General features: G+C 35.3%; 1 protein-coding gene and 1 pseudogene across 1 annotated transcript in view; both read left to right on the forward strand.

Annotated features, from left to right (window-relative positions):
- Positions 1 to 944: 944 nt before the first annotated feature.
- Positions 945 to 27377, forward strand: part of FASTKD1 (FAST kinase domains 1) — a 54383-nt gene continuing 27950 nt past the window's right edge. Inside the window, exons 1-7 of the mRNA XM_004744026.3 lie at positions 945 to 1039; positions 3565 to 4082; positions 6124 to 6189; positions 19688 to 19813; positions 21880 to 22278; positions 24451 to 24561; positions 25445 to 25576. Coding sequence (XP_004744083.1) covers positions 3748 to 4082; positions 6124 to 6189; positions 19688 to 19813; positions 21880 to 22278; positions 24451 to 24561; positions 25445 to 25576 — 1169 coding nt within the window. The 5' untranslated portion in view covers positions 945 to 1039; positions 3565 to 3747. The remainder of the gene's footprint in view (positions 1040 to 3564; positions 4083 to 6123; positions 6190 to 19687; positions 19814 to 21879; positions 22279 to 24450; positions 24562 to 25444; positions 25577 to 27377) is intronic.
- Positions 8037 to 10777, forward strand: LOC123387978 (annotated as a pseudogene).

Here is a 27377-nt window from a genome sequence, read left to right on the forward strand (position 1 = left end):
TATTAAGATACCCAATAATGGAATTATCTCTGCTTCCTCCACAGCATTCAGACAAGAGAAAAGCCCTGTTAACCTCCCCCAAATCACTTAACACAGGGCTGAATGCCATAGTGAGTTCTTTCTAACACCTTCTTAATTTGACATTCCTTGGGGTGTGTTCTGCTTCATTGCAACTGATCAGCAACCCCAACTTTAACTATGGGTCTCTAACTGTAGGGTATTGACACAGGTTATGCCCAGTTTCATCCTTACGCTTTTTCTAATGTTTGTTCTGAAACTCTATCTATTTTGTGCATTAAGGGTAACCTCAATCTTCAAATTTGTTATCAGCTGATCTGCTTCCAAACAATCTAAATCAGTGCTACTCAAAGTGTGCTGGCCATTAGTGGTTGTCTATGGTGTTGGAGGTGAGAGATGGAAAATGACGGCTGTTGGTTAGCTGGTGTCTTTTTGGACTTGTAAAAATGTTCTAAAATGAGTTGTGATGCTCCACAATGCTAAATTAGGAAAAGCATTGAATTATACACTGGAAATGCATAAATTGCTTGGTGTGTAACTAATTTCTCAATAAAGCTGTTAGAAACAAAAGTATGGTTCCAAAGACTGGCCTCACCATGACACAGAGGCAGAAATTGAAAGAATTTGCTCTTATAGCCATTTGACAGTTTTAGGTATGTTGAATATTGTAAGTAACAAAAATCCACGTGTTTTTTTCCGTTTGCCGTTTCAAATTTCATTTTCTAAATATTCATGTCTTATTATATATTATTTAAAAATCAGTCTTCCATGGGCTGGGAGAAAACCTCAGATAGTTGAGAAACACTGACCTAATGTAACTTAACAGTTTAAACGGTGTTGTCGCAGAGGCTCTCAATGTGGAACTACCATGCCCAGAATGCCCCGCGAATGCGTAGGCGACGTCCGTTCCGCTGGCCTCGCCGCTACGTCCCCTGGGGCATGTAGTACGTGCCTTCCGCTGAGCATGCTGTGCTGTCCCGGCTTTTTTTCCTGTTTGGGGGACTGGATCATCAGAGGAGAGGTGATGTCTCCCGAGGAAAGGCTGCAAACTATGTAATATCGGGGGGCGGGAGGGAGTGACACAACCGAGCCTGTTACATCACTTGTTGGGGACCAGAAATAGCCCTGACTTACGAGCCATCGTGACGAGCCTTCCCCGGAATCCTCCAGAAATGTTGGGAAATTGTTGAGGGAAGAGCTTAATCTGCAAGTCCGGGCCGGTAGCGGCGGCAGGTTTTCTTCCGCCCAGCACGATTTCTATCCGAGATGCAGGGTATTGGATTTTTCCAGTGCTTGGAGGAGGGCAGGCGTGAGCCCACTCCTAGTGAGGACGGGGGAGATCACTTTCATTGGTACAGGACTTACTGTGCGCCCCGCGTGGAGAATGCTTGTCATTTACACAGGGTGTCACTGTTGACCCTGCACTGATAGTCCCAAGGCCTCTCCTTTAGTTAAATGACTTCCCCAAGGTCATTTATCTGGGGGTAGAACTGGAAACTTAACACGTTGCTTTTCTAGCCATGGGCTGGTTCCCTTCTCTGTTGTAGGCAGACAGGAGCATTTTGAGGATACCCTTGCTGTGTACCGGGTTTTTGTGTACGTGTGTACCCAGGTTGGCTTAGGTCAGCATGCTTACTGATAGACACAAAGTACCAATACTGTCTTGTTTTTGTTTTTCTTGTGGACAGCCTAGCATAGCCATAGAGAGGAATCTGAGCCAATCTTTCAGTGTTGGTTTTGTTGATCTAAGGAGGTGTTCCAAGTTGAAAGAGTTGAAATAATTGAGTGACTGTCTCAGCTCCACAAGTGCTAGATAGTTTTTTAACCTTTTTGAAAATAGCTTTTATCTGTAAAATGCAGATGATAATATCTACTTGATAGGTTAGTTGAGAGAATTTAACAGGATGGTATATTTTAGAAGTCCTTTGTGAAATATTGCAGAATTGTTAGATGCTAAGATTTTAGTCCCAGCTTTTCTTTTGTTTCAAAATTAGAAATATAAACATTTATAATATATATTTAAAACAAATAGTCCTTTTTCATAATTATCTTCTTATATTGCTTCATCATGTCTTGATACATTTCTTGATTTCTCTGTATTTCCTGATTGGAGCTTTAATCTTCTTACTTACTGATTTATACTGATCTAAGGTCAGTAGTGACCAAACCATTAGAGTTCTTTTAGAGTACCAGAAGAAAGGAGAAAGAAATTATCCTTAAAGTAAATAAACCAGAAACTATCTTTCTGAAAAAAAATTTTTTTTTAAATTTTATTTATTTAACAGAAAGAGAGTGCACGCATGCAAATGGAGGGAGAAATGGGGAGAGAGAGGGAGAGAATCTCAGGCAGACTGGGTGCTAAGGGCAGAGCCCAGTGCTGGGATGGATCCCACTCTGAGATCATGACCTGAGGAGAAAGTAAGAGTTGGTTCCTTAATCGACTGAGTCACCCAGGTGCCCCTAAAAAGATTTATTTATTCATTTATTTTTGTAAAAAGTTTATTTATTTGAGGTAGAGCAAGTGAGCATGTGAGTTGGGGGGTAGAGGGAGAGGGAGAAGTGGACTCTCTACTGAGTTGGGAGGCAGATGCAGGACTTCATCCCTGTACCCTGTAATCATGACTCAAGCCAAAGGCAGATGCTGACTGACTGAGCCACCTGAAAAAAAATTTTTTTTTCAAAAAGTGTATAGCTCTGAATTAATGGCTGTTCCTTGTAAAAATGTTAAAGGTGATTATTTATTGCAAATAGTTTGACTTATTTGTTTAAAAAGATGTTTCTGAGTATAGGATTTTTTTCCCTTCTGCTTTTATGGTCATATATATATAGGTCACATATATATGTGGTCACATATATATGGTCACACATCTATATATAGATATAGAAAAATATTTTCTATATCTATATATAGATACAGAAAAAAGATATAGAAAAATGTAAAAAAATTTGTTAAATCTAACATATATATAAAACTATATATATATCTATATCTAAATATATCTATGTATCGATATATAGTCATTTACACAGGGTGTCACTGTTGACCCTGCACTGATAGTCCAGAAAAAAATAAAAATTTTTTCAAAAAGTGTATGGCTCTGAATGGCTGTTCCTTGTAAAAATGTTAAAGGTGATTATTTATTGCAAATAGTTTGACTTATTTGTTTAAAAAGATGTTTCTGAGTATAGCAAAAAGATATCTAGATATATCTAGATATAAATATATAAAACTATATATATCTAGATATACATCTATAAAATCTATATAAATATATAAACTATATATATATATAGTTTAGATGTATATCTAGATATATATAGTTTATATATATATATGTTAGATTTAACAAATATTTTTTTAAATGGAGTGCAGAAAGAAGTCCCTTTTCATGGACACTTAGTTTCAGACCAAATCCTGCTGTTTGCTTCAGACTAGAACAAAGCCTCTAGTTAAAGCAGAAAAAGCTTATGACTTTAATTTGAATTTTGGAACTAGTTTGGTATTAATAATACTAGCATAACCATGTTAAACCAATCCTTTTACAGAAACTGCATGTTGGAATGGGATTTGGAGTTGTCATAACGGAAGCAAAATACATGAAGGAAAAATAGTTACCTTCTAATCAGCATGTTGCACCTGACTACTAGTTGCAGATGGTTTTTGTGACCTAAGAAAATTTGTGATGTAAATGAAAAATTACCTTTCTTTTAGACTGGTTGTTTGTAAATATGCTTCGTCTAAGAGCAGTTTTTCCGTTCTCTCGGAGAGTGTTTCAATTTCGAACCTGCAGTTGTAAACCACTAATTAGCCAGATGATTACATGTACAGATGAAGAGCAAGTATTCGATCTTATTGGAAAAAACAAAGCCATACTTTCAGAAAAACAAGTGGAATGTGCACTGAATATACTTTGGCGGTTTCAAAAGCAGAAGACCAGCTTTTTCAAAAATACTGAATGTATCAGAGACCATCCCCAATTTCTTACTCTTCATAGTTTAGCTACAAGTGAAATGGAATTCATGAATGATGATACGCTAGTGAATGTGTTGTATATCACACAACAGTAAGTAATGTGCTTTTAGATTTTATAGAAATCACTGTAGTTTATATTTTAATTTTCTAAAAATCTCTTTAAAATGAAAAACAGTGCTTTTTTTCTATAGATAGTTTTCCTGATCATCTAATACTTTTAAGATGTTTAGAAGATATTCTTTGATTTTATATGATATATGTATATCAAATATCCTGTTGTGCAACCTAAATATGTACAATTTTTATTTGTTAATCAAATTCAGGAAAGCTGGGAAAACATTAACAACAAAAAAAGAAATTTTACATTGTTTGCAAGGGAATCCAGCCTTTAGAAGAACTGGATTTTCTAAATAAAGTATTTGGCAGATGTGTAAGACAAAAATAACACACAAAAGTTGCAATAAGTTTGTTTCTTAGCCTTATTCATGGAAAAACAGCAGTTTTCTCACAGAATTATCCAACCTGTATATCAGTATACATTTGTTTTCTCAGTGGTCATGTTAACTTGGAAAATGATGAATAAGACAAAATTAAACAAGTCTTTTTTTTTTGCAGGACCTTTCAGAGCCTTTAATATATTAATATATATTATAAATACATTATATTATAAATAAGGTCAGTTTCCAGACTTACTTAACCATAAAACATTGTGTAAAATACCTCAGAAGACTCGTGTCTATTAGGCAGATGGAGAAATGCTGCTTGGTGATGATTTGTCTAAAAACTATATTTCTATGTTTCCCTCCTAGGTCATATTTTAATAATGGAGGGATTTCAAAAATAGAATATATTTTTTGTTTTTGAGTTTTAGAAACAATATGTAGCTTAGTTTTGCTTTATGACTCAACCTGAAAGTCCTTGATTTTTAGGAGACAAACTTATATAACCTTAACATTATAAAGATATTGAAAAAAAAAAGATTTTTATACCTACAAAATACAGTATATGTGGTTAGTTATATAGAAAGTATTCATTGTTAATGAAGATATACTGGAAGAGGGACTCTTATATGTTGTGGTGGTATAATATATATCAAAAACTATAAAAATATCCTGGATCCAATAATTTTGCTTCTAGGATTTATCCTAAGAAAGTAATCTGAGATATATGTAAAGGTTATTGTACATTGATACTCACCTCAGCATTATTTGTAATATTGAAAAACGAAAATTCTAAAAGTAGTTGTGTGTTTAAATGATATATTCACATAAGGGAATAGAATACAATGTTTAAAAATTGTTGTGAACAATATGTCATGAGCAAATGTCCGTAATATAATGTTAACTTATTGAAAAGGCAGGATATAAAAATGTAAAAGAAATATGTGTATTTCATATATGTGTAAGAAAGATAACTGGAATGAAATGCTCCAAATTAATGATGGTGGCTATTAATGAGTACAGACCTATAAATGATTTTTAGTACCCTATTCACGTTTTTCTTTATTTTATGAACTCTCTCCTATAAAAATATTTTTGCAATCAGAAAATTAATATATACATTATATATACTTTTAACATAATATATATCATTGAACATTTTCATTGTTCAGTGGAAGGCACTGAACAGACAAAAGAATGAGAGAGGCATGGGATAAAATGTAGATGTTTATTATATTGTATCAATGAAACAAAATTTTTTTTTTTTTAAGATTTTATTTATTTATTTGTCAGAGAGAGAGCGAGCAAGAGCGAGCACAGGCAGACAGAGTGGAAGGCAGAGTCAGAGGGAGAAGCAGACTCCCCGTGGAGCAAGGAGCCCGATGCGGGACTCGATCCCAGGACGCTGGGATCATGACCTGAGCCGAAGGCAGCTGCTCAACCAACTGAGCCACCCAGGCGTCCCTCAATGAAACAAAATATTAAAAAGAATGAAAAATGAAAAAAATGAAATGAAAAATGAATGAATGAAAAAAATGAATGAATAAAAAAAAATGGGAGTGAACCATAAATAAGGACTGCATAAGAGTAGAATAACTTGAGGTTCACTTTTGCGTTCTTACTTGCGTAATTGTTTTAAATAATTTAAAAGTGGTTATGTATGGAAAATGATTTTCTCTTGATTTTATCAAGGTGTGCTACTGAGGCCCATGACCTGGTTGCAGTGCTAGTTACAGAAGCATGGAGAAGACTGGAAAGGCAAGTACTCTATTTCATCATCTTAGATGACAGTTATCCTATTCAAGGTTAGCTCAGTAAAATCTTATAAAGAATGGGGTGCTGCTGCCTACCTGTTAAGCTTCACTGAAAAAAAAAAAGTAAACCCATTTAGGTTGAGGATTTTTTGATTATGTAAAGGAAAATAATAAGGAATGTGTATTTTCCTAAGGAGAGAAAGAAAACACGAATATTTGCTCTTTAAGAGTGGGAACAATGTGCTTTTCCACATATATAATTAATCAAAATATAAGTAAGGTGCAGTAACAGCTATTTGGCTTTTTGAATCTTCTTTTCTGGAAGATTCTGCTTCAGAAAAAAAGATTCAAGGTGCTTGGCTGACTTAATTGGTAGAGCATGAAATTCTTGATCTTGGCATTGTGAGTTTGAGCGTAGATTGGGAGTAGAGTTCACTTAAAAACAAAAAAAAAGAAAGAAAAAAAAGAAAAGATTCTCTGAGTGATAAGCAAGAAAAGAAGACACCAGTTTACTAGAAAGGAAAACTATTTAACATTGTTTAGCAGCATGTGCAGGTGCTTATTTATTACTTCTTCTTTATGGAGAGACAGTGGACATGGCTCATAGGTGACTTAGTTTTCAAGTCTACTGCTGTGAATATGATCAGATCTCTTTCCTGTACATAGCTATATTTGTAACATGTTGCCATAATCAGTAACGAACTAGAAAATGTAAAATTTGTCCAGGGTGTTCTTATGAGTATAGAGAAGTCTATTCTATTCAAAATTTTCTTATATATACTATATAAGAATATGTGAGAAACTCCCATTTATTAAAAAAAAGGGGGGGGAGATAATAACAGACCTTATTTTGGAATATGTTTAGCTATTTCTGAAAATTTTGCATAGCCTAATCCCTTTTTAACATAGTGATTCAGGATAGCCTATATCCATTATTAGTGGAGTATAACAAATGTTAGTGAAAAAAGGGAAAATCAAAGTGGGAAAGAGAAAGGAGGATTTAAAAACTACAGAAAAGAGAGGTGGTTCAAGATGGTGGCACAGAAAGACCCTACTCACTCTACCAAGTACACACCAAATCTCCAGATACCTAGGGAACAACTGTCTCAGAAAGGACCTGAGGACTGGCTGAACAACTCTTCCACAACAAATGATCCAAGGCCATCTTGAGATAGGTAGGAGAAGTAGAGCCTTGTTCTCACCAAGAATCCCACTCCCTACTCAGTGATTCGAAAGAGGGAGGGATCTATCCCTGAGGAGTGAGGGGTTTGTGCCACACATCAGGAATCCAACTCCTGGGACCTGTACCACAGAGATGAGCTCTCAAATGTATGGCTTTGAAAACCAATGGGGCTTACATCAAGGAGACCCAAGGGTTGTGGGGACTGTGCTCTGAAAGTGCTCACACACAGACTTACTTGTCCTGGGACCCAGCACAAGAATAGCAGTTTGGAAGTGCCTCAGCCATATGTGATGGATTCACTGGGTAAGCTTTAAATGCCTGCTAGAAGGACAGGGGTCTATTGGAATTCTCTCTGTGTCTAGAGGCACACTGGTGGGCACCATTTCTCCACTCTTGTACCTTGCTAGCACCAGAACTGGCATGTGCTATTTTTGCATTCTCCCTTTACCTTATAAAAGCTGTTTTCCCTGTCTTTTGTTCTTCTGTGACTCTGCCCCACCAATCCTATTGGACCAACTTGCCCTGACTCAGGGCTCCCCGCAGCCCCAAACTGCTAAAGATGGTAGGCAGCTTTGTCTTGGCCTGGTGCTCCTCCTTGGCCCTGCCAAGGCTGGCAAGTATGGCAGTCCATAGAGGGAAGACCCTTTAAACACCTGCCTCTAGTGTCCATGCAGGCTTATGTTTCTGGGACCCATGGGACTGAACAAATCAGAGAGTTCTTAATACCCACAAAGCACCATACAGATAAGCAGATTGTAATGTCCCAGTCTTCCTGTGACCACTCCTTCAAGACTGAAGAGATAGGTATGTTGTCTAATACATAGGAACAGACACCAAAAGCCAAAGAAAAATGAGAAAACAAAGGAATATGTTCTAAATGAAAGAAGATAAAACCCCTGAAAAAACCTTAATGAAACACAAGTAAGTAATTTACCTGACAAAGAATTCAAGGTCATGGTCATAAAGATGCTCACTGATCTCAGGAGAAGCATGGATAAACACAAAACTTTAAAAAAGAAATGGAAAACATAAGAAAATATAAACAGAAGTCATGGAACTGAAGAATATAATAACTAAACTGAAAGACATAAAACAGAGGTTCAACAGCAGACTAGATGAACCAGAAGAAAGGATTAGTGGCTGAGACGAGGGGAGTGGAACTCACTCAAACAGCAGCAAGAAAAAAAAAAGTCGAATTAGCTCATGGGGGCCATGGGACAACATCATGTGAAATAATGTTCTCATCATAGGTGTCCCAGAAAGAGAGGAGAGAGGGATAGAAAACTTATTAGAAGAAATAATAGCTGAAAACTTCACTAACCTGGGGAAGGAAACAGACATTTAGATCTAGGAGTCCCAAAGAGTTCCAAATAAGGTGAACCCAAGAGATTCACACCAAGACACATTATAATTAAAACATCAAAAGTTAGAGAATCTTAAAAGTAGCAAGAGAAAAACAGCTTGTTTTGTACAAGGGACTCTCCCTCTTACCCCCAAGCCCAAGATTCTTATCAGGTTTTTCAGCAGAAACTTTGCAAGTCAGAGGGGAGTCATGTGATATATTCAGAGTGCTGAAAGCAAAAAAACTTCTAACCAAGACTATACCTGAGAAGGTTATCATTCACAATTGAAGGAGAGAAAGTTTTCCAGACAAACAAAAACTGAACAAGTTCACCACTACTCAACTAGACTTTTAAGACATTAAAGGTACTTCCAAGTTGAAAAGAAAGGCCAATTGGTGACAAGAAACATATCAAAGTAAAGAACTACAGCCAGAAAACAGATAACAAAATGACAATGAGTAGATACCCATCTATAATTATTTTAAACATAAATGGACTGACGCCCACTTCTAGCTCTGTGGCCTCAGCAGAGTTGCTTTAGGTGTCCTGAACTGCATGGCAGAGCGGTGGCTCTGGTGGGCAGCCAGTAAGAACTCCATTGAGTGCCAGTCTAGGGAGAACTGGGGGACTGGAGGCTGGGCTGAATCTTCACCAGACTCTCCACCCAGGCAGAGCCTGGCTGCCAACCCCTCTGGCTATAGGCCCCTTGAGTTCCCAAACTGGTCCTAGACAGATGGCTCCCCTGCACTTCCAGTGAAAGGCTAGGTTCAAAGAAAAGCCCAAAGGGAGAAGTTTGCAAGATGAATTGTACTGCTGTCAGGGGAAATGGATGCTAGGTTGCAGGCATGGCAGCTTAAGCCGTAGGAGAAGTTGCAGAAAGACGAAAAAGAAAAAATGCCCTTAAACCTGATGGGGCTCTACTGCAGAACCTACTACTAGGTCAATAAAGAGCAATTCTGATCTCTCTTCCCCAGCCTCTCTGCCTTTCTTTTCCATCAATTATGTGCCACATCCTAGCCAGAAAAGAACCTTCATGTTCCCCATCTGTCTGCAGAGCACAAGATCACCACCTAGAGGGGTTGTCTCAGTGCCCTCATCCCTGGCTCCATTTTAGTTCAGCAGAATCTTGCTTTTGGATACCTACCCCTTTTGCAGGCCATAAGGCTGCACAACTATGAACACTAGCTGCTCTGTGAACATGAGGAAGGGGAAGCAGTTTTCCTGGTTTTAGCTAAGGACGTAAGCCTCCAATAGCTCATATACAGCTCAGGCCACATATGGTTATTCATTTAATAATGTTTTGATGAAAAGAGCAAACCCCCAACCCTCCAAAACGGACTAAATTCTTCAATCAAAAGATATAGAGTGGCTGAATGGATTAAAAAAAAAAAAAAGCAAGATCCATCTATATGCTGCCTATAAGAGGCTCCCCTCAGATGTATTGACACATACAGGTTAAAAGTGAAGAAATGGAAAAAGTTGTTTCATGCAAATGGAAACCAAAAGTAAGCTGGGGTAGCTATTCTTACATCAGACAAAGTAGACTTAAAATAGACTAATAAAAGAAAAAGGTGGGCATCACATAATGATAAAGGACTCAATCTAGCAAGAAGATACAACATTTGTAAATATTTATGCACCCAACATAGGGGCACCTAGAAGTATAAAGCAATATTAACAGATCTAAAGAGAGAAATTGACATCAATCCAATGATAATAAGGGCCTTCAATATCCCACTTACATCAATGCATACAGGAATAATAAGGAAACATCAGCCTTAAAACACGTCAGGCCAGATGAATTTAGGTATATGTGGAACATTCTACCAAAAAGCAGCAGAATACATATTCCTCTCAAGTGGAACATTCTCCAGGATTAATGATATGTTTGGCTACAAAACAAGTCTCAAGAAATTTTGGAAGATTGAAACCCTCTCAAGCATCTTTTAAGACCACAGTGATATGACAGTGGAAATCAATCACTAAAAAACCTGGAAAAATTACAAATATGTAGATATTTAACAACATGCCACCAGACAACCAATGGATCAATTAAGAAATTGAAGGAGAAAGGTGCCTGGGTGGCTCAGTGGGTTAGGGCCTCTGCCTTTGGCTCAGATCATGATCTCAGGGTCCTGGGATTGAGCCCCACATCAGGCTTTCTGCTCAGTGGGGAGCCTGCTTCCTCCCCTCTCTCTGCCTGCCTCTCTGCCTACTTGTGATCTCTGTCAAATAAATAAATAAAATCTTTAAAAAAAAGAAACTGAAGGAGAAATTTAAAAAATACCTTGATAAATGAAAATGAAAATATAGCTTTCCAAAATCTGCAGCAAAAGCATTTCTAACAGGGAAGTTTGTAGTGATAGAGACCTACTTCAGGAAACAAGTAAAATCTGAAATAATCCAACTTTCTACCTAAAGGAACTAGAAATCAAAGAGCAAAGGAAGCCCAAAGTTAGTAGAAGGAAGGAAATAACAAAGGTCAGAGAAGAAATAAATGACGTAGAGACTAAAAAGGGGCACCTGTGTGGCTGGGTCGGCTAAGTGTTTGACTCTTGGTTTCAGCTCAGGTCGTGATCTCAGGTTATGAGATTGAGTCCCAATTGGGCTCTGCTCTCAGCATGGAGTCAGTTTGAGATTCTTTCTTGCTCCCTCCTTCTCTGGCCCCCCCCAACTTGTACGCATGCTTGCCCTCTCTCTCTCTCTCAAATAAAAAAATAGACTAGAGAGAAAATAGAAAAGACCAGTGAGGGACACCTAGGTGGTTCAGGTGGTTAAGCATCTGCCTTTGACTCAGGTCATGATCTTGGGGTCCTGGGATTGAGCCCCACATCGGGCTCCCCACTCAGTGGGAAGCCTCCCTCTCCTTTTCCCCCAGCCCTGGCCCACTTGTGCACTCTGTCTCTCAAATAAATAAAATCTTAAAAAGAAAAAAAGGAAAAGATCAATGAAACTAAGCTGGTTTTTTGAAAAAGTAAACAGTTGATAAACCTTTAACTATTTACTAGGAAAAAGAACTTAAATAAATGAAATCTGAAATGAAAGAGGGAACATTATAACTGATACCAAAATAATACAAAGGCTAGTGAGAGGCCAATAAATTGGACAACTTAGAAGAAATGGTAAGTTCCTAGAAACAGTCTTCCAAGACTAAATAATGACCAATTACTAGCAAGGAGATTGAATCAGTAATCAAAAAACTCCCAACAGAGTGGGAGACGAACCATGAGAGACTATGGACTTGGGAAAACAAACTGAAGGTTTTAGAAGGGAGGGGACTAGGGAGATGGGTAAGCCTCATGATGAGTATTAAGGAGGGCATGGATTGTATGGAGCACTGGATGTTATATGCAAACAGTGAATCATGGAACACTGTTTGTTCAAAAACCAATGATGTACTGTATGGTCACTAACATAACACAATAAAATAAAATGAATGAATGAATGAATGAATGAATTTTGAAAACTCCCAACAAACAGGAGTCCAGGAGAAGACAGTTTCAATGGTGAATTCTACCAAACTTTCTTTTTTTTTTTTTTTTAAAGATTTTTATTTATTTATTTGACAGAGATCACAAGTAGGCAGAGAGGCAGGCAGAGAGAGAGAGGAGGAAGCAGGCTCCCCGATGAGCAGAGAGCCCGATGCGGGGCTCGATCCCAGGACCCTGGGATCATGACCTGAGCCGAAGGCAGAGGCTTTAACCCACTGAGCCACCCAGGCGCCCCTACCAAACTTTCAAAGAGGATTTAATTCCTATTCTTTTCAAGCTCTCCCAGAAATCTGAAGAGGAGGGAACCCTTCCAAACTCATTTTACAAGGCCAGCATTACTCCAATACCAAAAGCAGACAAGGACACTGTAGAAAAAGAAAATTACAAGTCAGATCCCTAATGAAATAGATGTAAAAATCCTGAACAAAATATTAGCAGGCCAAATTTAATAATACATTAAAAAGATCATATACCATTGTCAAGTGAGATTTATTCCAAGGATGCAAGGATGGTTGAACATCCACAAATCAATCAATGTGATACACCACATTAATGAACTGGAGGATAAAAATTATATGAACATCTCAATAGATGCAGAAAAAGCATTTGACACAATTTAACAACTACTTATGATAAAAAAAGAAAACAAAGCAAACTCTCTACAAAGTTGGTAGATAGGGAATGCCCCTCATCATCATAAAGGCCAAGGGCAATGTCAACAAAAGCAAAATAAGCCTAGTAGACTACATTAAACTAAAAAACTTTTGCACAGTGAAGAAAATCATCAACAAAATAAAAAGGCAACCTACTAAATGGGAAGAGATCTTTGCAAATCATATATCTGAATAGGGGTTAATATCCAAAATATATGGAGAACTCCTACAACTCAATAACAACAACAATCTGATTAATTAATTAACATGGATAGAGAACCTGAATAGATCATCTTCCAAAGAAGACACAGATGGCCAATGGGCACATGAAAATATTTCTAACATCACTAATATTGGAATTGCAAATCAGAACCACTGTGAGGTATCATCTCACTATTGTTAGAATGGCCATTATCAAAAAGACAAGAAGTAACAAGTGTTGGTGAGGATTTGAGGAAAAGGGAGCCCTCTTGCACTATTGGTGGGAATATAAATTGGTAGAGTCACTATGGAAGACATTATGGAGTTACCACAAAAACTAAAAGCAGAATCACCATATGATCCAACAAGTCCGCTTCTGGGTATTTATCCAAAGTAAATAAAAATACTAAAAAAAAATGTATGTTCATGGCAGCATCATTGATAATATTCAAGATATGGAAACAACCAGAGTGTCCACCAATGGATGAATGGATAAAGATGTGGTGTGTGTGCATACATGAACACATACATATAATATTACCCAGCCATAATAAAGAATGAAATCTTACCATTTGTAAACACATGGAGGGACATTGTGGATATTAGGCCAAGTAAAATAAATCAGACAAAGACAATATGATTTCATTTATATATGGAAATTTTAAAAAATGAGTGAACAAAAGAAAACTTACAAAGGCAGAGAATAGATTGATGGTTGCCAGAGGGGAGTGTCGTTGGAAGATGGGCAAAATAAGAGAAGGTGGTGGGCAGGAGGTACAAATTTCCAGTCACAAGTCATAGGGTTGCAATGTACAGCATGGTGACCTTAGTCAATGATATTATGTTACATATTATTATGTAATTTTATATGATAACAAGAGTAAACTGGACTTACTGGGGTAATCATTTCACAGTGTATATAAATATTAATTCATATACAAATATCAATAAATGTAAATTCATACTGAAACTAATGTAATGTCAAATGTCAATTACACCTTGATAAAAAATAAAATGAAAACCATGGAACACAAAGAGCAAAATACATGAACACAAAGAGCACAAATACATGTTACTAAATAATGAATTGATGAACCAAGAAGTCAAATAAATCAAAAATAACATTGAAACAAATGAAAATTAAAAGCCAAGTTTCCAAGATCTTTGGGATGCAGCAGAAGTCTTGAGGGAAGTTTATAGTAATACAGGCTGACATCAAGAAGCAAGAAAAATCTCAAACAATGTAACCTTACACCTAAAGAAGTTAGAAAAAGAAGAACAAACAAAACCCATACTGAGCAAAAGGAAGGAAATGATGAAGGTTAGATAGGAAATAAATGATATAGAAACTAAAATATACAATAGAAAGGTCAATGAAACCAGGAACGTGTTTTTTGGAAAGATTGATAATATTGATAAACCTCTAGCTGGAGTTATCAGAGAGAGCGAGCAAAAGAGAGAGAGAAACCAAATAAAATCACTAATGAAAAAGAAGAAATAACAACCAACACCACAGGTAATGTTTGGGTGGCTCAGTCACTTAAGTGTCCAAGTCTTGGGTTTTTGGCTTAGGTCAAGATATCATGGTTCTTGGATTGAGCTCTGTGTCAGACTCCGTGATTAGCAGGGAGTCTGTTTAGGATTCTCTCTCTCCCTTCCCCTCTGCCATCCCATTGCTCATGCCCTCTGTCTCTCTGTAAAATGAATAAACTGTTTTAAAAAGAGTACCAACACCACAGAAATACAGACAACTATAATATGAAAGCCTATATGCCAACAAATTGGACAACTTAGAAGAAATGAATAAATTCTTAGAAACATATAACTTACCAAAACTAAAGCAGGAGGAAATAAAAAATTTGAACAGACTGATTACCAGCAATGAAACTGAATCAGTTAATCAAAAAAATAAAAATCAGAAGTCCAGGACCAAATGCCTTCACAAGCGAATTCCACTAAACATTTAAAGTAGAGTTAATATCTATTACTCTCAAACTATTCCAAAAAATAGAAGAGGAAGGAAAACTTCCAAATTCATTCCATGAGGCCAGTGTCAACACTGATACCAAAATCAGATAAAGACACCACCAAAAAAGGGAACTACAGGCCAGCATCTCTAATGCATATAAATGCAAAAATCCTCAATGAAATATTAGCAAATTGGATCAATAATACATTAAAAAATAATATGTCACAATCAAGTGGGATTTATTCTAGGAATACAAGGGTGGTTTAATATTCACAAAATAATCAATGTGATACATCACCAGTAGAAGAAAGGATAAAAACTGGCCACTTCATTAGATTTAGAAAAAGCATTTGACAAGGTACAACATCCATTCATGATCAAAATCCTCTGCAAATTAGGTCTAGAGGCAACAAAGCCCAACATCAAAAAAACTTTATATGAAAAACCCATAGCCAACATCATTCTCAAGAGTGAAAAACTGAGACCTTTTCCCCTAAGGTCAGGACAAGACAACACCACCTTTATTCAGCATACTACTGGAAGTCGTAGCTACAGCAGTTAGCCAACATAAAGAAATAAAAAGCTTCCAAATTTAAAGGAAGCAGTAAAACTCTCAAAATTTGCAGATGACATGATACTAAATATAGAAAAACCTTAAAGACTCCATCAATAATGTGGGGTGCCTGGGTGGCTCAGTGGGTTGGGCCTCTGCCTTTGGCTCAGGTCGTGATCTCAGGGTCCTGGGATTGAGCCCCTCAGGAGGGAGCCTGCTTCCCCCCTCTCTCTCTGCCTGCCTTTCTGCCTACTTGTGATCTCTCTCTGTCAAATAAATAAGTGAAATATTAAAAAAAAAAAAAGACTCCATCAATAATGTAAAAAAAGGAAAGACATTCATGTTCATGGATTGGAAGAACAAATATTGGTAAAAATGTCTGTACTAGCCAAAGCAGTCTACAGACTTAATGCAATCCCTATCAGATATCAACAGCATTTTTCACAGAACCAGAACACACAATCCTAAAATTTGTATGGAGCTACAGAAGACCTCTAATAGCCAAAGCAATCTTGAAAAAGAAAAACAAAACTGAAGGTATCACAATTTCAGATTTCAAGTTATATGATAAAGCAGTAGTAATTAAAACAATATGGTACTGGCATAAAACTAGACAGATCAATGGAATAAGCCCACAGTTACATGGCCAATTAATATTTGACAAAGGAGGAATCAATATCAAATGGGCAAAAGACAGTCTGTCCAACAGACAGAAACACCTTTTTTTTTTTTTTACCATACACCAAAATTAACTCAAAATGGATTAAAGACCTAAATGTGAAACCTGAAGCCATATAAATCCTTGAAGAGAGCATAGCCAGTAATTTCTCTGACAGTGGTCATACCATCATTTTTCTAGATACATCTCCTGAGTGAGGGAAAATAAAAGCAAAAATAAACTATTGGGACTATATCAAAATAAAAAGCTTTTGCATAGGGGCGCCTGGGTGGCTCAGTGGGTTAAAGCCTCTGCCTTTGGCTCAGGTCATGATCTCAGGGTCCTGGGATAGAGCCCCACATCGGGCTCTCTGCTCAGTGGGGAGCCTGCTTCCCTCCTCTCTCTGCCTGCCTCTCTGCCTACTTGTGATTTCTCTCTGTCGAATAAATAAATAAATTCTTAAAAAAAAAAAAGCTTTTGCATAGTAAAGGAAATAATCACCAAAACTAAAAGGCAGCTTATTGAGTGGGAGAAGATATTTGCAAAGGACATATCCCATAAAGGGTTAGTATCCAAAATAAATAAAGAACTGATACAATTGAACACACCAAAAACAAATAACCTAATTAAAAATGGGCAAAGACATGAACAGACATTTCTTCAAAGAAGACATCCAGATGGCTAACAGACACATGAAAAGATGCTCAACATCACTCATCATTGTGGAAATGCAAATCAAAACTACAATGAGATAATTCCTCACACCTGTCAAAATGGCTAAAATCAACAACACAAGAAACAGGTGTTGTTGAGGATTTGGAGAATGAGGAGCCCTCTTGCATTGTTGGTGGGAATGTAAACTTGTGCATTTTACTGTGGAAAACAGTATGGAGTTTCCTCAAAAAGTTAAAAATAGAGCTACCCTATGATCCAGTATTGGCACTACTGGGTATTTACCCCCAAAATTTAAGAACACCAATTCAAAGGGATACATACACTCCAATGTTTATAGCCCCTTTATTTACAATAGTCAAACTATGGAAGCTGTGCAATAGGTGGGTGGCTGAAGAAGATACAGTACCTTTAAATGATAGAATATTATTCAGTTTTTAAAAAGAATGAAATCTTACCATTTGCAACAACATGGATGAAGCTAAGGAGTATAATGCTAAGTGAAATAAGAGAAAGACAAATAACATATACTCTCACTCATATGTGGAATTTAAGAAACAAAACAAATGAGCAAAGGGAAAAGAAAGAAAGGAGAGACAAACCAAGAAATAGACTGTTAGTTATGGAGAACAAACAGATGGTTACCACAAGGGAAGTGAGTGTGTGTGTGTGTGTGGGTGGGGGAGTGGCCAAAGTAGGAAATGGGGATTAAAAAGTGAAAAAACAAAACCAACAAAACACAGAACATCTCTCCTAAACCAAGTAGAAACCTAGGGCAGAAAGGAAAGGATTGACTAAGGTGCAGAAGAAACAACAGGATTTAACCTGTAGACAGAGAGGAGCAGGCTCAACACTGGTTATTATTACTCCATCTTAAGCCTTTCAACATATTGCTTCTTAAAGTATAAACCATGGCACATTCTTAAAACTGTAGTTATATATGGGTGAGTCCTTTAGGCCTTTGTTATTATGTACTAGATTAAATTAAATAGGATCAAACAGTTCTCTGGCTTGAGAAATTCTACGTTTACTGAATTATGATTCTAGTAAGTCTCGTGACCTAAACCCATCTGTCTTCTCTTCACCATTTTTGCATTCTCTTTATCTGTAACTAACTTTTTTTGAGAGAAAGGAGAAATATCTTACTTCTTTTGTGCGCAGTAAGGAGAGATACCTTATTTCTTTTGTGAGCAGTCCAAACTGGATTTTTGGGTTAAATTTGGTCATTGTTGCCAATAGCTCAAATTTTTAAAATTGTTCTTTAAAGCAGCATTGTTATGTATATTATGCTGCATGAACAAATCAGTTGTAAAATAGATGCTTTTTTTTTGTTTTTCTGTTAAATAGTTCAATTTCAAATTACAGTTGTACTTTCCAGTCAACCAGGCATTTCTCTTTACTTTTTCATTTCAAAATAGCTTAGAAGATTTTATTCTATATGATGTTTTTTATTTTTAGTGATACTTTCATTTTTTCATATTGATAATATTTAAAAATTTTTAAAACTCTAATTATATTTCCTATGTAGAATTTTTAGTAGTATCATAAAATAACATTAACTCATGGTTTTCTTGGTCGCTGTGGCCTATTATGTTAATTTTTTGTTACTACATTAGCTATTAACCAATATTTTGTTAAAATGTTTATAAATGTTATGTAAACATAATTTGGAATGATTCAACTAGGACACATTATGAGTTAACACTATATTAAGGACTCTAGGAAGGGTAATTAGCTTGTATTTGTTTTAAAGATTCCTCCATGATTTAAATGATTCAGCTGTTTTTTTTTTATTGTTGTGTGGCATTTTATGAATAAGTACAATTTATCCAGTGTATTTTTTTTTTTTAATTTTATTTATTTGACAGATAGAGATCACAAGTAGGCAGAGAGGCAGGCAGAGAGAGAGAGAAGCGGAAGCAGGCTCCCCACTGAGCAGAGAACCCGATGCGGGACTCGATCCCCGGACCCCGAGATCATGACCCGAGCCGAAGGCAGCGGCCTAACCCACTGAGCCACCCAGGCGCCCCTATCCAGTGTATTTTTAATAGATATTTAGATTGTTTCAAGTTTTTTGCTATTAACATATTGTGCTGCTGTGGACTCCTTTATGCCTGTTTAGTGAATTCTGAGTTCTTTTTTTCTTTTTTTTTTAAATCTATAACAATTCTCCTTCCTTCTCTTTTGTCTTGCCATTTTCTTGTTGAAGAAATGGAATCATTTTTCCTATAGAAAAATTCACAGTCTTGTTATAGTAGTGGTTGTTTTGTTAATGTAGAATCTTATGTTGAAATTGATCTGTCACCTCAAAAAATGAATAGATTAATGATTCGAATAGTTTGAACTGATTTTTCCCTTTAAAAAGTCTTCCAATAGGGGCGCCTGGGTGGCTCAGTGGGTTAAGCCGCTGCCTTCGGCTCAGGGAGCCTGCTTCCTCCTCTCTCTCTCTGCCTGCCTCTCTGCCTACTTGTGAACTCTCTCTGTCAAATAAATAAAATCTTTAAAAAAAAAAAAATCTTCCAATAGTATCTGGCTTTTTAATTGTTAGCTTTTATACTTTTATAATAGTAAAAAAATCAATATTTAAAAAATATTCCTTTTATGTTAGTAATGTATTAGTATATTAATACTTCTGAATGTTCATTGATAGATGAATGACTTTTTATTTTATAATTGTATTGTGTTTAATTTATAATTATATAAATTAATTTATAATTGTATATTGTGTTTTAAGTGAAAGTAAATAGTAATGATATCCTTTGTATATTTCCTTTAATAGGTTTGATATTAATGTGCTGTCAAAATTTTCCTCTTGCCTAGCAAGTCAACATTTGTATTTCAGTCCACTAATGGGAAAAATAGCCGCTATTGTACATAAGAACCTGGAAACCATAGAGGACTTAAGGTAAATGTACTTAAGGTAAATATATGATAGATCTGGGCTTTGGATACATATACACTTAGATTTACCACTTACTTCCTATGTGACTTTAATCTCTTGAAACTTTAGTATTGTTATCTATAAAAGAGTACTACTTTGGAATCTTCTTTGCAATGTTGCTGTGGGAATTAGAGATAAAGTATTAAAATAGAACATGATATTGTTGAAATCTGTGAAATATTTGAGATTTTACTTTACTGTAAAAGCTTAAAAGTTTGCTGCTCCCAATGACCTCATTTAACTTTAATTACCATCCTAAAGACCCTGTCTCCAAATACAGTCACATCGAGGGCTAGGACTTTAATATATGGAGTTTTGTGAGGGGACAGTTTAGTCTGTAGCATACTTCAGTGTTCATAGCAGCTTTAGTTGTAATAGTCAAAAGGTGGAAATAACCTAAATGTTCATTGATAGATGAATGAATAATCAAAATGTGATATATAGCTACAATGGGATATTATCCAGCCTTAAAAAGGAAGGAAATTCTGATGCATGCTACAACATGGGTGACATTATGCTAAGCCAAACACAAAAGGACAAATATTGTATGACTCCACTTAAATGAGCTCCCAGAGTAGTCACATTCATAAAAGCAGAAAGTAGAATGGTTTTTGCTAGGGGCTAACAGGTGTGAAGAATTGAGAGTTACTGTTTAAATGGGTAAGGAGTTTTTGAGAAGATGAGGAAGTTCAGCAGGTGGATAGTAGTAATGATTGTAGAATAATGTGAATATACTTAATACCACTGAACTGTATACTTAAAATGCTTAAAATGGTAAGTTTTATGTTATATATATATTTTTATAAACATAGAGCAACGTAGCTTGTAAAAGCAGAGAAAATAAAAATCAGTGTAAATTTTTTTAACTTTAAAAAATTCTTGTAGAATCTAATTCTTTGAGAATCTAATAAAATCTTTGGATATTTCCCTACTCTAAACTGCAATTACAAATATACATAAAATCAGTGTAAATTTTTTTAACTTTAAAAAATTCTTGTAGAATCTAATTCTTTGAGAATCTAATAAAATCTTTGGATATTTCCCTACTCTAAACTGCAATTACAAATATACATAAAATTAAAAAAATCATTTCAGAGGCTTAATGGTTAAATGAAATAGCAATACTAAGTTACCAATTAATGTTGCTTAATATTAACATCAAACACTTGAGTCGAGAAGTCAAAGTATTATACAACTGGGTTTTAAAAATATATTTGTTTTATTAAAAAGGTTGAAGAAATTTGGAAACAAAAATAAATGCAAACAGTCCCCTTGTCATAAGGGTTGAGATGGTTTACATTTTTTCTGTAGATGTTTTATAATTATCATCCTTGAGCATTTGTTATATACCTTTTCCATTTTGCATTTCTTATCCATTATGGGTACATTCTTGTATTTGTGGTTTTCTGATTTTTGTATTATGTAAGATCTGTGTTTTGAAAGCAGGGACCTCACCTTTGTAATTTTGATGTCTCCCTCAATGCCTGGAGGAGTGATTTATGTTTCCTAAAAGTATTTTTTAGTGAAGAAATAGTAAATGCTATGTTATATTCAGTACTTACTGTCATATATTACTATCTGCCTAGCATAAGACATTAAAAAATATGAAATCATTTATTAGTGAGAAATATTTTGCCAAAATTTTTATTAGTAAGTTACAGATACAAAGAGAAAGGAGTAACAAACAAAGTGAAGTTATTGCCAAAAATAAAAATTGAGATTTTTAATGTTGCATTCATGGGCTATTGGTCCAAAGTGATTTCTGAGTGAATTTCACTAAAATATTTTCCTTCAAGGCAGTTATCTATAGAATGAGATATTATGTACACTTAACAAAAGATATTATTGCAAATTTTTAAAAATCTACATTTGATTACTAGGAGGCCCCATAAGAATATATAAAGGCAAAATTCTGTGGTATAAAACCTGTAATATTTTAACTAGTTCTTTTCCATATCGAATCATTTAGTCTTAGGATTGTTCTTTATTCTTAAATAAGGTGAAAATTTTTGCATCTTTTTCCTTTTTAGGTCCTTGTCTGTATTGATGGTCAGCATATCTTCTTTAATATCACAGCGTTTTCGGGAACAATTAGTGAACAAAACAGAACATCTTTTTGATACCATAGATTCTTCTCAGGTCAACGTTGCAAGAAGAATAGTAATATTTCTTCGAAATATTAGATATAGTTATTACCCACTATTAGAAAGGTGTAATGAAGTGTTTTTAAGCAATATGAACGACCTTGATTTGGATTCCATCAGTAAAATACTTAGTCTATATCATTCTTTACAGTTTCATAGTTTTGAATTTATTAAAATGGCTAAAAAGAGGCTAACTGAAATGATTCCTCTGTTTGATCACCCTGATGGCTTTGTAAAACTGTTTGTAGCACTGGGACCCATTGCAGGACCTGAAGAAAAGAAACAGTAAGTTCAGTTAAAATTGCTTTACTTTTCTTGTTGTAATTGAATGGAACCTCGCAAGCTTAGACCTTGAAGTTCTGGAAGGCACATATATTACCCCATGCAGCTCTGGAAGGGAGAATAATCTCTTATGTCTGCTCTTTGATCCCTTCTGATTGTTTTAATTTACATCTCAAACTCAATTTACTGTTAAATTCTGAGAAAGGACCAATAACTCCATGGTGGTGGCCAACATAAGAACGGATAGGGAGATGGATATTCTCTCTAGAGAATGCCATTTAAGTGTTTTTATTCTCCCTTCCTGGGCCAGATGACTGACACTACACACAGATATAAGACTTTCCCACCTCTAGTATGGGGTGTAGAATATTCAGAATTATAATTATAATAGTCCTAACAATGGACCATTCTGTTCTTTGTTGTCTTCATATTCGTCATCAAAGTCATAGATTGTTTAAGCACCTTGGTAAATGTTCCCTTATCGGGTTGGAGTGAATTTCTTCTTTTCCCTATCTTTTAAAAATTCCCAGTTTTACCAGATATTGATGTAGATAGAATTGTTTGGGATATAAAGATGGGCTAACATTAAATTAATGTATGATTCCTAAGTATGAGTAAAGAAATAAGTATGATTGGTAGATTCAGTTAAGCAGGGGTTCCAAACGTTGTATAATAGAGGTTATCTATGTCATTACTCTCTTACCAAAGATTCACGGAGAGTTTTATTTTTAAGTGTCCTTTGAGTTATATAAAGATATTTAAGGATACATTTTAAGAGATTGTATCAAGATGGGAACAAGATGACTACTTAAAGAGATTTTATTGAATTTATTTATTTATTGCCACCAAGTACTGTTGGAATCTCATATGCTAAAGCAGTACAAGAGTTGAATTTAACTGGCTCCCTGCCTTCAAGGAATTTATATTCCAACCAGGAGGATAGAAATGTATATATAATTAAAATGTGTAAATACCATGATATTGCAATACCGTTACAAATAGGTACTCAGATTAGTGATAGAAATAGTAGATAGGAAAATGAGAGAAAAATGTGGACATAAATGACTGGGAAAAGCTTTGAGTAGAAGCTGGGTTTGAAATGTTTGATAAGGTTGTTGAAAATGATGGTGTAGAGCTATCCAGTATGAACAGAAAATTAATTTATCCTATTACCTTCAGATTTTATGTTTTGGGCTTGTTTTCTAAATTACTGTATAGGGGCACCTGGGTGGCAGTTGTTTAAGTGTCTGCCTTCTACTCACATTGTGATCCTGGGGTCATGGGGTGGAGCCCCACTTGCACTGGGCTCCCTGCTCAGTGGGAGCCTGCTTCTCCTTCTCCCTCTGCTGCTCCCCATGGTTGTGTGCTCTCTCTTTGTCTCAAATAAATAAAATATTAAAAAAGAAATTATTCTAAAAGATAAAATTAAATATAGTTACTTGTATTAGTGTATGCACTACTTTGGGTGGTTTAAGAATGGATTGTCTTTTTAAATTTTCATTTTATAGTGTCACAGCAAGTATTTAGTGTATGAAATTTCTGTTAATATGCAGGTGTATTGACTTTCTGATTAGATCTTACTCAATTTAAGATAATTGGGATATCGTTAGAATGTTAGTTTTTAGTTCTTTAGCTCTGTAGTACTGAATAATTTCACTGAATTGTATTTTATAATCATTATGACCTTATTTGAGTATCAAGTTAAAAACCTTTTGTCTATATTTCTTTAAGAGACAGTTTAAGATTAGAGCATACTGAAGCCTTAATTCCTTTGATAAAAATGGTGTATTTTTCTTTATTCAATCATTTATATTATCCCCTATCACGTGGGGAGAAAATTGATACTGCATATTGAATTCAGTTTTTGTTTGTACTTCTTTTCTATTCATTACCTAATAACTTATTTTATTTTTTTTTAAGATTTTATTTATTAGAGATAGAATGAGCAAGGGGATTGACAGAGGCAGAGAGAAAGGAAGATGAAGGCTCCCTGCTGAGCAGGGAGCCCCACATGAGGCTTTATCCCAGTACCCTCGAATTATGACCTGAGCCAAAGGCAGCTGCTTAACCTACTGAGCCACCCAGGCACCCTACCTACGAACTTGTTTTAAAAAAGAACTTTTTATAAGCTAGTCATCAGTTTTTCAACATAAAAACATTTTTCTTTACTTCTAGACTTAAATCAACTCTATTATTGATGTCAGAGGAGCTAACCAGCCAGCAGGCCCTAGCAGTCATGGGAGCAATGGAAGAGATGGAAAGCCGAAATTCACATCTGATTAAAAAGTAGTCTTTCCTGAAATTCATGGTGTTACCTTTGCTTGTCATCCATAAGTAACTATTTTTCTCGGGGATGCATTATGTTTTTTTTCCTATAATCTATCTGTTGATTTTGAAGAAATAAGGAATTAACACTTAGAGCATTTTTTTATTATCTGTATAGTTCAGATTTTAAAAATAAAGGTTTTTAAATCATTTATATAACATTTTTCATTTCATTTGCTGCTGCTGTTATTTTCAAGTAGAGCATCATAATCTAGGGAAGTGGAGAGCATCTATGTGAACTTGAATTGGTTCACACCACAGTTTCCTTGAAATCATACTGCCATATATTGTCTTTTTTAAAAAGAAATTTAAGAAGAAAAATACATAGTTAAGATTATATATACTTAATGTTTTATTATCTATTATATGATCCTTTTTAAGGTATTCATTCTGCCCCATTTATTCCAGCATACTCCCTCTTAGCATTTCTCATTGCTTTTAATCCATTCCATTAGAGAGCAAGTGAATTAAGGGAGAAAATCAGTTTTGATAATTGTTAATAACTCTTGGTAAAGATTTCTTTGCAGGGAAAATGTGGAATTTAATGGCTGTTCTGAATTTTTTTTAATTTAGAAAGTGAAACTTCATGCTTTTCTCCCCTCTTACTATTAATAATTAAATATTATTTTATTCACACTTTATTGGTAGCTCTTGTATCATTCTATTTTAATTGTTTACATGTCTGTCACCATTTTGAGACTGATCTTCAAGAGCAGAAAAACTTATTTCATTCATTGCTGTTTCTTTGGCACAGAGCATGTCTGGCATGAAAGAACTCTTCAGTAAATATTTAAGACCTAAATGAATGAATTGATTGTAATATATGTTTTCTCATTCTTTATAGAATTGCTTCCATCCTGTGTAAACATTTGGATAACTATAAACCAGTAGAGTTATTGAAGATAACTCAAGCATTGATTTTTCTACATTTTCAAAGTAAAGAGCTTTTTGTGAAACTCAGAGAATTACTGCGTAGGTAAGGTTAAAATCAAAGTGTTTATTTTACAATCTAGACTCAATATTTGTTCTGTTTAATTATGTGGAGAGTTGTTGGAACTTTTGGAGTTAGAATTAAGTGGCATATTACTTAAAATGTTAACACACTTCTCTTTCCCCGTGCATGTTCTGCCAGTTGAAGCCAGTAAGGCAATGGGTTTCCTGGCGATGAATAACATTAAAAAAATCAAGGCATTTTCCTTTCCTGCAGGAATACAGTAACTAGGAAGACTGGAGCTGCCCAACAAGGCAAAACTCCATTTGGGAACACTCATATTTAGGGGCCTTTAGTCTGCTTACTTGCCTGTTTTAAGGCATGTTAATTGTTTTAAAGCATATTAAATCTTTTGATTTGTAAGTTTTTTTTTTTTTTTTTTTTTTTGTCAGAGAGAGAGAGGGAGAGAGAGCGAATACAGGCAGACAGAATGGCAGGCAGAGGCAGAGGGAGAAGCAGGCTCCTTGCCGAGCAAGGAGCCCCATGTGGGACTCGATCCCAAGATGCTGGGATCATGACCTGAGCCGAAGGCAGCTGCTTAACCAACTGAGCCACCCAGGTGTCCCTGATTTGTAATTTTAAAAAATAAGATATTTAAGAGCAATGTTACTGAAAAAGTATTTTTATGTTTATAATTTAACATTTTCTGTTTCTCCATGACTATAACATTCATATTTTAACAGGGAAGTTACTCAGTTTTCCAAGGATGTTTATAGAAATGGACTCAAATAGAGTTTTCCTTGAAAAATATAATGACTTGAATGAAACTAAAATTACATTAATTAATTAATTAGATTAATCTTTTTCTTCTCTGTTTTTCTATACTAGTTTGATTTCTTATTTTGATTCCTGGAAGACAAGGTATGGTACCCTATGCCATAATCAAAAGATTGGCATAGAGTTGAAAATGATTTTTATTATAGTAAAATGATATGCCGTTAAGGTTAAGAGGGATTTGAATTGAAGAATAAGAGATGGTACTTTATGAGGCGAAAATTTAGCTTATTAGATAAGTTAGTAAAAAGTTCACCCTTCTCTTGAAGAAATAACTTTCTTCTTACCAAGGTGATTATATGCAGGATTACTGTTTCTTCACCCTTTTCATATTTAGCATAGACTTTCATATAGCCTCTGAATGAAGAATTTTATGTTCTATATTAAGTATCAAACAGGCCCAGGGACATGGTTTCTTTGGTATACACAATGTTATTTAAAAATTTGAAATTACACAGTATTGTTTGCCTATAGGTATGCTAACAGAAAAATAAGAGCAGAAGTGGGTATGTCAAAGGAAATTCTAATTTACCCATGATGTTTTATTTCCTTTGTAAAATGACTTAAAATAATATGATAATGTTAAAATCTAGAAATTCTGAGTTAGTGAGGGCCCTTATACGTCTCTGGGGTTTAAAATATCAAAAAGTTAGTTGGGGGATTTTGTATGGAAATCATAGGTACTCACTTTCTCCTATTTCAGTGCAGGCAGTATCAAGTAGACTTTTAGGGGGAACACAGTCTAATCAAACTCTTCACATAACTATTCCTATAAATAGCTCCTGAAACCACTCAGGGAACACAGGGAATTCATTTACTAGAATAATGTGGCCTTTTTTTAAAGACCATATTGAAATGTAATCTACATACAGTACACCTTTCTCCTCCTCATTACTCTGCTTCTCTCATCCCCCAGGTTAGCTACTACCCCTAGTTCCAACTGTGTGGATTATTAGTTTGTGTGTCTCTTCTTTTGCTCAATAATTATGTTTATGAGATTTACCCATGTTTT

Source organism: Mustela putorius, unplaced genomic scaffold (genome assembly GCF_011764305.1).
Source record: "Mustela putorius furo isolate JIRA1106 unplaced genomic scaffold, ASM1176430v1.1 tig00003869_pilon_pilon_pilon, whole genome shotgun sequence".
In the NCBI taxonomy this organism is placed as follows: Eukaryota; Metazoa; Chordata; class Mammalia; order Carnivora; family Mustelidae; genus Mustela; species Mustela putorius.